The sequence below is a fragment of the Cydia strobilella genome, chromosome 15 (assembly GCF_947568885.1).
Source record: "Cydia strobilella chromosome 15, ilCydStro3.1, whole genome shotgun sequence".
Classification (NCBI taxonomy): Eukaryota; Metazoa; Arthropoda; class Insecta; order Lepidoptera; family Tortricidae; genus Cydia; species Cydia strobilella.
In genome coordinates this window covers 13,125,385-13,138,660 of record NC_086055.1, presented here as the reverse complement: position 1 = coordinate 13,138,660, position 13,276 = coordinate 13,125,385, and the positions used below count along the sequence as shown (strand labels likewise).

General features: G+C 35.5%; 1 protein-coding gene and 1 long non-coding RNA gene across 6 annotated transcripts in view; both read right to left on the bottom strand.

The window, feature by feature from the left end:
- LOC134747597 (uncharacterized) overlaps positions 1-13,276 on the bottom strand; it is a 298,158-nt gene that overhangs the window by 66,773 nt on the left and 218,109 nt on the right. The window lies entirely within an intron of this gene.
- LOC134747569 (fasciclin-2) overlaps positions 1-13,276 on the bottom strand; it is a 406,372-nt gene that overhangs the window by 261,739 nt on the left and 131,357 nt on the right. For 2 of the 5 annotated variants that reach the window (XR_010128344.1, XM_063682151.1), the window contains exons 2-15: positions 10,072-10,234; positions 9,119-9,279; positions 8,709-8,833; positions 8,410-8,550; positions 8,194-8,328; positions 7,630-7,937; positions 7,113-7,234; positions 6,850-7,003; positions 6,575-6,767; positions 6,207-6,481; positions 5,760-5,913; positions 5,446-5,638; positions 2,287-2,482; positions 2,000-2,104 (exon numbers count right to left, since the gene is read on the bottom strand). Coding sequence is in view for 4 of the 5 variants with exons in the window: in XM_063682151.1 (XP_063538221.1) it covers positions 2,000-2,104; positions 2,287-2,482; positions 5,446-5,638; positions 5,760-5,913; positions 6,207-6,481; positions 6,575-6,767; positions 6,850-7,003; positions 7,113-7,234; positions 7,630-7,937; positions 8,194-8,328; positions 8,410-8,550; positions 8,709-8,833; positions 9,119-9,279; positions 10,072-10,234 (2,425 nt within the window). In the remaining variant the exon portion in view is untranslated. Of the gene's footprint in view, positions 1-1,999; positions 2,105-2,286; positions 2,483-3,960; positions 4,672-5,445; positions 5,639-5,759; positions 5,914-6,206; positions 6,482-6,574; positions 6,768-6,849; positions 7,004-7,112; positions 7,235-7,629; positions 7,938-8,193; positions 8,329-8,409; positions 8,551-8,708; positions 8,834-9,118; positions 9,280-10,071; positions 10,235-13,276 lie in introns of those variants that run through there. The other 3 variants (XM_063682153.1, XM_063682154.1, XM_063682155.1) reach the window with 3 other exon arrangements.

Here is a 13,276-nt window from a genome sequence, read left to right as displayed (position 1 = left end):
GATACTGTCATAGTAAATTTTGTAACCCCAGTAAATTCACTGCCATCTGTCGACACACTTTAAAACTAAAAATGAAGATTTATAAAAAAACGATAGAATGTATTTAAATATAGATAAATGATTTTTTTTATTTGCATTAATTATTTTTATGGTTTTGACCCATGTTCTTTCACTGATATGCGTTAAAATTGTTAAATAACAAACGAAACCGTCAACGCCATCTATACGACTGTAGGCCAAAACTAGTAGTGCCCTCTGAACGAGAATCAAATTTTCTTGATTTTCGAGGCACGTTTTTTCCTTAGACTGTATCCATCTATTACGGAGTTATATCTATCTCTGCTCTGAGTTACCGACGAAATTTCCACGAATGTCTTATCAGATTCTTATTTACCGTCAGGAGTAGGTATTAAAACTTATAATTTAATACTTGTTAACAGTCTCAACTCAACAATCAACTTTTATATTAGATACTTATAGGGTAAACTATTACTGCCCACCTTATACTAAAATGGCCAAAATAAGAATTCTATCTAAATATTCACACAACATTCGTTCTGAAGATTCACTTGGATTGTGTCAATATTAAACAGAATCCTTTTTAGTATAAGGTGGCCAGTAATAAACGGTTTACCCTATACATACTGCGAGTTATGTCAGTCAATATCATATCTAGATGAGGTTATGAAGGTTTGAATGCTGCTCCTGATTTTTAAGATTATCCCAAGGATATCTTTATAAGGATATTTTTGTTTAACATATCTGACACCTTTTCATATCTTCTATGCTATGGCTGTTTGTACTAACTACATGAAACTACCGAACGACAAGCAACATCAAATAGACAGTGACAGGCAAAATACTTATATTTACCAACATTTTTAACTTTCAAAACTTACATAGAGTTAGACTTACATAGAGCACACGCAATGCAAGTGTTCAAAATAACACTTGCACTGCGTGTGATATCAAAATTGTTGCACTTATCTTGGTCTAAACTCTAACTCTACAGATCTTGTATCATCATTACAGGAAAAAAGCTCATCGAAAAAGCGTATTTTCAATCTACTCTTTACAAAAGGAAATATTATAATCCATTTGAAAAGCTACACAACAGAATTTGGCTTTTATCTTTACCATATCGTAATAATTAAAGCAAAATCCGTGCTTCAAATCAAAGTAATTATTTAGATATATTCAAGTAACGTCATGCAACCTTTCAAAAGGGATTATGAGATTTAACGAAGGGTGAATTCTCAAAGCATATAAACAACATCAAGCATAAAATACAAGGCCATTTACTACATTGCTAAGCAGTGTTGGTCGAAACGTTAATGCAATTAACCATTAAGCAGTACAAATTGAACCGTAAACTGTAACCGTCCGTTACGGTTTACGGTTCAATTTGTACTGGTCAATGGTTAATTAACGTTCGGCCAACACTGTTGCTAAGTCATTTCTGTGAACTGGTGTGAAATTGTTAGGAAAGTTTTCTTACACTGGCGTGGTCGGGACATAGCTATGGTGGCCGGAAGGCAGCGTGAGGGAGAGACAATTGTCATTAGTTTTCAGTGCAATTTTAAACAAGGTGCATTATTTAAAATAGTATTAATAAAAAACAAACCAAACTTGAAATTAGAATGAAAGGTGAACGGTCGCAAGAGATGTTCCAGGCAACTGGCACAACAAACGTATTTTCACGATTCAGACAAGAACATTTCCGAAGCTTTAATTAAGTTTCAAGTCTCGACATTGATCCTACATCTAAAACAAGACGTATTTACACAGATCTCTAATTACAGAACATAATTAAATCAAGCAGAATTAATATGTACGCAATTTTAAGTTAAATCTAAATCCAGAGCTGTATTTACACGAGGCTTGGGCAAGCGCAACGCTTTGGTCAATATTTACAAAGGCCAAGGGCTAATAATAACTTAGTTATTAGCCGGTGGCGGCATCCGCACAAACAAAGCATGCAGACAAACTAAAGCCTTACGTCGGAGTCGGTACGAGCTTGACGGGCGGCGGCAAGGGCGCGGGGGACGGAGGCGCGCGCGGCTTCGTGCTGCAATAAGGGAGCGGGAAACGCCAACCGTACAGACTAGCGGGCAGAAACATCTCTCATCGACACTAACACTTAAGAAGGAAACTAAAGGAATCACGTAAACACAAGAAGGAAATGATTGTTAAAATGTCGACGGACAGTGATGTCAATGAAATTAAACTATTGATTAACGAAATATAATAATAAAAACTGACAAGAAAAATAAATTGATTCATTACCTTCCCAGCTTGGCTTCGTCTTCCTTGTGCTTCTTGCCACGTCTGCCACAGAGAGTGGCGATAACGCCCTGGCGCCTGAAGCAGAGGAGCAGGAGATCCACGATGAGGAGGCAAATGAAGACTCCGGCTAAAGCCAGCCCGATGATGGCGCCGCTTGATAACATTTGAGAAGGTGCATATCCGGAAAAGGGTACACCTGCAAGATTACAATAATTTAAAAAAAAAGACTCCTATATGCTTTAGAAGGAGCAGTAGACGCTAAAGTAAATAATGACATAAGTGTAATACACAATAGGTATCAAGGTATATTCAAAGATAATAAGAGTCTACTGCTCCTGTCACGGTTAGTTTGTGCATCACGTCGCAAAAGCTGTAATGTTAATGACATGAATGTGATTGTAATAAATGAAAACGGAGAATTGGTGCATAAATATACCTACATAATTATTAATTTGGTACGAATTTGTGAATATCTCGAAGCAAACATTCATTACAATCTCAATGGTGACAACAGAGGAGTGCTTTCTGTCGAGGAACACGTGCACCCAATCACCATAAGAAGAGAAACTTCAACAACATACTTTTCAGATAGTTAACAAGAAAGCTCTCCGCTAGAATGAAATGGGGTTTGAATGAATGAAAAATGATGATATTGAAAATGATAGACAATGATGCACAAATAAAAATACTTATAAGTACTTCATAAAAAAATTCAAAAGAAAAGTTGTCAAGATGCAAACATTCCAATTAATGTCAATAAACGCAACATAAATAATGTTCAAACCCCATCACAACTTTGAACGATTGAAGCGAATGTCGAAGTCTAAGTTTTAATCGTTAAGAAAGACGTGTATAAAAACAACATTGATGGGAATCTATAGAACCATCACCGCAATAAACACCCTACAAAACATTTAATTAATGGTCATTAGCCATTTGAATTTATCAATCTGTTTCATCTAGGTGTTGCTAAATTTGATAACTTCAAACAACAATGAACTACCGTCAACAAAAATTTCAAATATGTATGCGTAATGAAACTGCCAGATTACGGGAGATTATGTAAATTTTGGATAGCGTAACTTGCCCAAATTTAGTTTATATAATTGGCAGTTTCAAGATCTGAGCTGAGCAATCCATGCCTGGATGTAAATAAAAAGGGAAACTACATGATAACCTACAGACCCAGTAATTTATTCAATGCTACATTGATATCCTCTAAAAGGCTTAATAAGAAAAAAACATCTTTATGAAATGGAAGTATGGTTGGCTATGTTATTTATGTTGGATAATATTTGAATACAGAGGTAGGTAGTTACAATGACCATGCTAAGGGTATATTTGAAGGTGTACACAGCTAAGTGGATCATGCAGTATAGTAATTAGGTCATTCCAAGGGAAACTATACAGCAGAGTTGTTAACTATTAACTATTTATCAATACAAGGTATATTTACCCGGAGGCAGTCAGGGCGACACAAACACTGGTCGAGTGAACGACATTCAAAGGTTAATTAATTAATTTCTTGATAAGCATCTTGACAGCTTTCTTTGGGAGTTTTTCTAGGGTTAAGGGATCCTTCAAACTAACACAAGTCGAGGTGGAACTTAGGAATGAATTACGGTCGGCATAACAGTACTTCATTTGTTACATTAAACAAAAAATGAGAGGGTATTTTTGTTTTGGAAACATTTATTATTTTTGACATTGGTCGTTTTTTCTAATAGATCACATTCCAATCCTTCATTTTTAAATATCTTTTGCCTAGCTGATATCTTATACTCTACTACTTTCAATAGATCATTTCTACCTAAATCTTTCTGCAGGACGACATTCTTCACAGTATCACTACTAAATATAACTATCGATTTTCACAATATTCTAATAAAAGATAAAATTGTTATCAAAAACTCGTACACACATATTTCAAACTCACGAAGTTTCAAAACCTTAAGATTACGCATATTTATTAATGTACACTGATACGACATACGTTATATTTTGGCAGTGTTAATTTATTAGCAATTATTCTATCTAATTCAGTACTTAAACTTCTTTGACACATAATATTAAACAGTCAACGAAGGTCAAAAATCATTATTTTTTAGTTTTGATTTCGATAATCATATTATTTACCTAGAAAACTTTATACCAAATCATTTGATGATATTTAACATAAATTATACATTTATTTACAAACCAACGTATTGCTTATCACAACGAGTCTTTTTCTAGTTATATAACAACAGTCGTCTTAATTAAATTTTAAGCTGATGATTGACTACATATATTAATGTTTTTATACTAAATACTTTGTTAGCAATATAGTGATCAGGATTTCCGTTTTAGTCCATCTGATTTTTGTTGGACTTCCATTTGGATTACCTAGAAAATATTTGTTATGATAATATTGCATATAATAGGTAAATATTATGTGGCCAAAAAATAAAAATTTATAAAAATAAGAAAACATAACTTACCAGTTACAATAAATTAACACCAACATAATATAAGGTCCTCAATTCTAAACATAAGGAAAACGTTCTACATACAAATCATAATTAATGTACTAATAAACCAAATCAATCACTTACAAATGCAAAATCATTAATACTCACAGTCACAAATAAACACATGCCAACTTAATTAATTTTCAAACAAATCACATAAAAATCATGGTTATTATATATTTGTACCTTTAATGACTTATTATAATAGATATGTTTGTATATGTATGATATAAGGCAAGATGTCAAAATGTCATAATAGCAGAATAAATTGTTAAATACAAAAACATGTACAGAACTTGTAAAAAGTAAAAAATAAACAAACATTGAAATGAAAAACACATACTTAATCTTAAAATCAAAAGTTCTTTACAAAATGAGTAAGAAAATGATTGTACTTACACAAAATAAAATCATTTGAAAATCTAATTTCAAACAATAAACAACTATGTTGCGGCGTCATAGTTTTCAAAAGTTACGTGCACTGAATCAAATTATGAGACACATCACAAAAACAAAGACACTAAAGCAAAAGTGATCAGTAAAGAAGATGCAGCAGAGGATGCCGCAGATGGGTATAATGGGTTAGGAGCTGTATAGACGTCGTAAAAGCCAGCTCGGAGAGGCACTTCGTTAGTCTCTTGGTACTCACCGAGAGCGGTCTGGACATAAAGAGTCGCGTGCTTAGAGTAGCCCAAGATATTGTGGGCGCGAACACTCATGCGGTAGCGCGTGTCGGGTTGCAAACCGGTGATTTCGTAATTAATAGCTTCATAGGACTTCAGTTCATGCGTGACGCACAGAGATTCAGATGATTCACGCCATTCACCGCTCACTTTCAGCACCTGGTAATTAAAATAACGGATTCACTTATGTTGTCAAATTAAAACATGCTGGTTTTTTCGGGATTGGACTGTTATTAAATTAAACTAATTAATTACACCATTTTGCTAGCTGAATACTTACTGGACAATAGCTGACTTCATACATATCGATGGGTTCTCCGTTATGAGCTGGAATTTTCCATTGTAGTTCATATCTGTCAGCATATTTCCCGTGCTGCAGTGATTCCGGACTGGGTGTGGGTGGCTGTCTCCATTTCGGTTGCTCAGGTGGCGACCTAAATATAATTAAGTCGTTTTAATTTCGCAGCAGGAAATAAAATGCAAAAAAAAGACTAGCGAGGGGGATTGAAATGGAGCAATTAGACTGATCTGGAGCGAGGCAAAACATGTTGCTGAAGATAGAAAGGTTTGGCACCATTTTATGAAGAGGAACTTAATGCACACTAGAGGTAGCCTTAGGAAATTAACAACAAAAATGGAAGAGTAAAGAATTGGAGTGAAAATGAAAATGAGAAGGAAGGAGGAAAAAGAAAGGAAAAAAGAAAACAAAAATAGAGCTTTGAGTTACCTCCTCGGCATGACGACAGTAATTGGTGCTCCCCAGCTACCGCCTCCGACTATATTTACTGCTGCGAATCTAAAATCGTATGAAAACATCGGTTTTAAATCCTCCACCACGTACGGCGAGCTCACAGACCAAGTTCGGTTCTTCGCAAAGTTCCAATCATAATTGCCGTTCTCTTTGTATTGAGCAGTAAAAGCCTGAATCGGTGGATTCATTTCTTCAGCAGGTCCCACGATATTGAATGTTACTGATGTAGCTGTCAGTATTTCTTGACGCACCTGCGGGCAAAGAGAAAAGAGAAACATAATTACCCTTAATTTAGTAATAGCCATGGTAATACTCGTAACATTTTTAATAAAAGAAATGCATACTTGAGTCACAGGTCCTGGCACAAAGGCTTCCCTGAGTTCTGTGGAATGAACGGCTTCGCCGTGTCGGTTGGTGGCGATGCATTTGTAATGTCCATACAGAGTTCGTGCAGTTGGAGTTACTCTTACGGTGCTGTAAGGCCCTGCTCCATAGATCCTCACATGGGGAGTTTCTACCAAGTCCAGCTCGTGGAATCTGATTAAGGAAAATAAATATTGTTTAGTTTGACTGACATATTAAATAACAGAAGCGAACCCTTTGAATACCAAAACCATACCTCCATTTAATAGTTGCGTTGGGGATACTCTCCGCTATGCAACTGATATTACGTGATTGGGAATTCCAACTCCAAACCAATGGTATATTTTGATTGGGGTTAAATACAGGCTTGAATTCTACCATAAGATGTCCATTCTTCCTTGCCTCGCCACCTTAAAATATTTTTGAATTATAATCCGTTAGGTACTTAATTTTTGTTATAAGATTTTATTTGGTTTCTCTCTTAAACATGAGAAAATCAAATTTTTGCTAAGTACTAACCGTCATTATTTGCTATACATTCGTATAAACCATCATCTGTTCTATTTACGTTTGAAATATTAATGACTGCACTAGTTTGCATTTGATCACCGGTTTGATGAGAGCTAGTTTCAATGTTTATTCTGAAACAATACAACACTAAATCAATATGCCAGACAAATAAAATAATAGAAATTTAATATGGATTGTGCTGTTAGGTTTGACCGTGAAATCTTGTTCCACAACACACCGGAAAATAAATAGAGAAAATGTTATATGCGACACCTTCTGTGCTTTGTTCGTATTCGTAACCGAGAACAACTTATGGCGACGTAATTTATCTCATTTAAAAGCTATTTGTTAGATTTTTATAGTGGAATTCACTCATGGCGTTGACATTTTCCGACAAATATGATCTAGGTAGATTTAAATTTCACACTTTTCACAGACTGAAATTGAATAGACTGAACATAAAAGTCTGGTGTTAATCGCTGCTAATAAAACTTTTTTTAGGTCAAAGCGGTCGGGTTACACTTACCTTCCATCATCGTTAGGTCCATTTACAAAAGGTTCTGTCTTAGAATGTTTACGGAACCTAATCCTAGGTGCAGGTCGTCCTGTAGCTTTGCATTCCAACCGCCCTTCGGCCTTTTCAGCGACAGTCATATTTTGCAACTCGAATATCTTCGGCGGAACAAGTACTTCCACTTCGATTTCAGTTTCGTTTTGACCAGCCTGGTTGACAGCGCTGCATATGTATTTACCGTAATCTCCTGCTTCGACTCTATCGAACGTTAGCAGTCCGGTGATTTCGTTTACACTAAATCTAGATGTACTGGCCAAGTTCTGTAAAAATAAACAGATTGTTTTTAACAACTGTCGACGCCTGTCCAGCCTTGCCAGCCTTGGCAGCAGCAGGACCAGAGCAGGCAAAATCTTCTAGCAAGTTTTTCACTTGTATTTTCGTTTAACTGAATCGTCGTTTTAATACTTTGATAATTTGGACTTACATATTCGTTTATTTCCTTTTTTTTGGGATGGTGTTAAACTAATCAGTTTATAATTTAAAAGTGCAAGTCACAAGTTATCATTAGAAACTTACCTCTCGTGTCGATGCTTTAATCCAGGAGTATTTCGGCGGGGGTTTGCCTCTAGCTTTGCATGTGATGGCAGCTGATCCGCCTTCTTTAATTTCCACTCTTGGCTCACGTTCTTCCATCTCTGGTGCAGTGTAAACCTAGAATCAATTGATTCAATAAATACTTGTATCCATATCCATAACTGCATTAAACTACTTTGTATCTTTTCTGCCACTTACCTCAAGTTTTATATTCCTTTCTGCGAGTTCACCAGTTTGGATGACAACAGCTCGGCAAGTGTATGTTCCATCGTCACTTTCTTCGATGTTTTTAATCATTAGACCATTGGCATGAATAACATATCTGTCGCCAGTCGAGATCTAGAAAAAATAATTCAGTTGTAAACTATTATATTAGGCTATTCTCTGCCTTATCTGTGCCTTTACAATCATATGCTCAGGGTAAAATCTTTAAAAGAATTTTGCATGCGAAGGTACCTAATCTATGACATATTTAAAACTATTCTGAGTAATTTTACCGAAGTTCCTTCTTTGAACCAATCAACAGACGGTGCAGGCTCAGCAGCTACCTCGCACATTACTTTGAAGTCCTTGCCTTTAGTTGCGAATTGATTCTCATTAGCGTTGATCCATGTAATGGCAACTGAAATAAAAATAAATATTAAAAATATATTATATGTATTGTAAATACGTTTATCCATAATATCAACGACAAACGTGTAGTTATAAATATATGATACTATACTTTGAACTTAACGACCTATATCAGATGGATTTTTAATAGAACACCTTACGAACATCTTACGTTATTTTCTTCTGTAAGCTCCCATGTCTCATGTTTGCCTAGTTAACTATGTTACGAGAGCACTCTGTGATGAAGCACTATCTACTTTCTCTACACAAGTAAAATATTAAAATAAAAACGTACCAAACGTGTCTAAGACGACGCTAGCGCTCAGGGGCTCGTTAGTGTAGGCAGACACGCAGGTGTACTTGCCAGCCATGGCAGGCGTGATCGACGATATGTACAGCGTTTGCAGCTGCTTTGTGGGGCTCGACTCCGTGTAGATCTCTGGTCGAGTGCTCGGGCTGTTAAATAGTTAAATGATTTATGAAAAGGTACGACGAATCGAAATATGGAAACGGATCGAGAAATACCGCAACGATTGGCATGCATTAGGAGGTAGCCTATGCACAACCTATGTCTTTGAATGAACCTGCTGATAAAAAATTGAACGGTGATGAATCTTCTTGTTTCAGAAGATAACCTTCGATTGAAATATTGTATTTATAAAAAAGACTCGACTTTTTCCGAACGCACTGCACTGCGCTAAAGTGTATTAAATATCTTCTTAAAATCTTACGACCCTCTTCATAGACTTGAATCATCATCATCATCAGGGGATGAATGATATAATATAACAGACCTGAATAATATAATATAGTAAAGCTAGCCCTAGATTTGCCAACGACGAAACGGGGACCTGGAAGGCCACCCGCCACTTGGCTTACGACGGTCGAGAAAGACCTAAAACAATTAGGATTGGACGCCTGCACAGCTTAAGACCGAGCACAGTGGAAGAGAAGGATAAGGAGAGCCGACCCCAAGTAGATGGGAAAAGGTCGCGACAAAAGAAGAAGAAGACCTGAATAATATAATAACATAGGTCTTTCCACCTGCGACTGCCAGTCGAGTGCGGAATTGGGTGCCTTGACATGGCACTTGAAGAACGTATATCTCCAAGCAGTCCTAGCATACTGCTGTTTAGTTAGATAATCTACTTTTTGGTCCTTTTCGGATCCAAACCACGAGAAGTTTACGGGCGGCTGGATCTATAAGGCATGTGGCTAAAAGATAATCTAAGTACTAAAAATACTTACGAAGCCGCATTGATGACCTGACCCTTAGGGTCCTTCCACTGCGGCTGCGTGACGAGCGCGGGATCCGGCGCGTTGGCCTGGCAGGTGAGCACCACCGACTTGCCCACCGCCACCGTCTGCTGCTCTTGCTTCGGGAAGATCTGCAGGCTCTGCGCTGAACATCCTGGGGACAAAAAGAATATCGTTAGTTTAGAAGTTTAGTTTTCTTACCGAAAAGGTGAAAGTAAGAAGTGGACACGTTAATCTCGAAGGACTGATACGCTTCCCCTTTTCACGCATAAACACAATAGATGTCGACTCTCAGAAAAAAATCAGGAAAAACTAACTAACTAGCTGCGGAAGGAAGGATGTATTGTTTTTTTAACTTGTTATTGTGTTAGTCTGCATATTTATACAAGTATTTTTATTTAAATTTAAACTGCAGGTATCCTGCACTTAAATACAGAATTTTAAAATCCACGCTCATTATTTCGATGGTATATTTTAGGAAAATTTTGCCGTATCAAAAGAAAACAGGAAAATTGTTGCCTGCAGCGGAGCAATGTTTAATTAACTTTACTGCTATTTATTTCGAGGCACGTGACGCTGTAACTCTTACGAGTAGTTAGTTAGCCCTCTGACTCAGTACACAGATTACTGACAGCGATGTAACTTTATACAAAAGACTAAAACTAATTGTAAACTAACAGGCTAATTTGAGTTATAGTTATTGGATCTCATTCCGATATGATACCTACTGATTTGTCTGTGTCAAAAGTGACGTTTTTGGTTGAAGACATGTGAATGAGATCCGATAACTAAAACTCGAATTGGCCTGTAGTTCTAAGGCATAAAGCGTACTTAGTGTATTTACATACGTACTGGTAAAAGTGACTTAAGATTGGCACTATACAGCACTATTGGCACTATAAATGCATTTTTTAAGACCTAGGTTTGTAGTCTAGGCTTGAATATGAGTTGTTTTTAAATAACCAGACCAGTCAGTGAGTCTTAGAATTTGCGAAGTATGTCGCTCGTGTTTTCTAACCTTAATCTTTACTCGAGAATGGATTTCTTTATCGATGGGGGACATAAATAATTCGTATACCAATTATACCACTCGTATTTTGCTTTGGGAGATTTCACTGCTGCGACAATGCCACAAGACAATTTCGCAACTAAAATCAGAGTTCTGTGCAGCCCTGTAAGTTATGTCTAGCCGGGAATAGCTGGCGGTTTCAGTTGCCTGAAAAGTTTGGTAATAGCAGAGGTTAACTAACATACACCTAAAGTTACATAAAATAAATTCATTACTAAATCATAGAACTGAAAAAGCATTATATTACTGAAGACCGTTGGATTAGTCAAGTCTTTTCACTTATATACTGTCATAAAAAAAAGATCCGTCAGTATGTGGTAGCGCATGCATTTTACCACATTGATGTGTGGTCTCTATAAAACTTTTTCTCACAATAATATGTCAACAGGGAGCGCGTCTGGCTTCTCCGCATAGCGAATTTTATACAATTTTCAATATAAAGTTGGAATGAAAAATTCCATCATATTTATTCAAAATAGCATGTTTTGAGATAAAACGTTATCCCTAAAATAAAGGGTTGATTCCTCCCTCTTTTGAGATATCGTGTAATTAGTGTCAACTTTCCACGGACGAACATCGTTCACTGGCAGGAGTCTTACTTTATCAAGACGGCTACCAAAACGACAATTGTTTCATTAAGTAAGTAAATATTCTTTATTTGCACCATGAGGAAAACCAATTCAAAAACAGATTTACAATTAATATTCGTTTTCTAGTAGTATTTATATATTTTGCTGTTATTCTTTGGCATTACATTATTTGATACCGTGTCTTTTTTATTATTAAATATACTTTTTGAGTGTGTATAATAAATTATGTTTAAATAATATTTAGGTTTATTCAAAAATAAAAAACACAAAAAATAAAAAAGTAAACTTTATTGATGTGGGCACAACGTAACAGCAAAAAGGTCTGAGAGCTCGAGGGTATCTGCCTCATTATACTCGTATGCTTAAATACATAATTATGCCTGCGTATTACAGGTGGATTAAGAAAGCTTTGTTAACGTTAAGACGAGAGAATAATAGATACTCGTATATGGCTTAGCGATATTCATTAAGTATAAGTGTATTTTAGTTATTCGTAGACGTTAATATTGTAGTTTTCCTTTTTAAATATTATTGTACGTTCTGTAAGTTTGTCTATTTATCTAATTCGAATTTTCCACTCATTTACTCTAAGGTTAGCTGGAAGAAATCCCTTATAGGGATAAGCTCGCCTTTGTACCTAAATTTATATGAATTTCATGTTAACAATTTTTGTTTTGTACAATAAAGTGATTTACTACTACCACTACTACTACTAAGTTTGTAGCTTCAATTTTGGAGCGCCTACCTATCTATAGTTTTCTTATATCATGGGTTTGTAGCACTTGTAGTATAGATCGACCACACATATGTTTATCACATTCACTGTCGGCGCAACCTACGGCGCTACGAGCGTAGCCGAGAACACCAGTATCTCAAAAATGGGTTAAATAAGTATAATATCAATTAATTTATGAGGGACATTTTAACTTATTTTTTACCTGACCATGACATTCGATTTGATTTTAGTTTATTTGAAATTTTGTATTAATCATACTTTATTTATTCTTTTATTTTTGACATGTTTCCTGTAAGTTAGCTAATATTTTAGTAATACATATTTAAATTTTTATGTTTCAAAGCTTTTATGAGCCATGTAACTTGAATTAAATGAATACAATTACAATAGGAAAACCGTATGTAGCGAAAAGCACCAAATAGAGAACCCGAATGAACGTGTTAAAATATGTTTTCACCTATAGATTTTTTTTATGAAAATAAAACGCATATGATTCAAATTCAGGTAATGATCGATTTTAACCTAAAGCGAATACCGCATGGTTCTGATTGCATTTTTTAGTGTTAATTTTGCAATCTTGAAACCATTGGAAAAGGAGATTATGTTGTTGATGCAGTCGTAAATTTTTTTTTTATGAATTATTAAAGTAATAAAAATAAAACAATTCCTACAAGAACATAATCAGGGAAAGTTTAAACAACTACAGTTCATAACTATGTTTATGTCACGATACTAAGGCAAATCTAAAGCTTTACTCTCTTTACGAGGGTTTATATAATATAAGATACAGTACATTTTAAA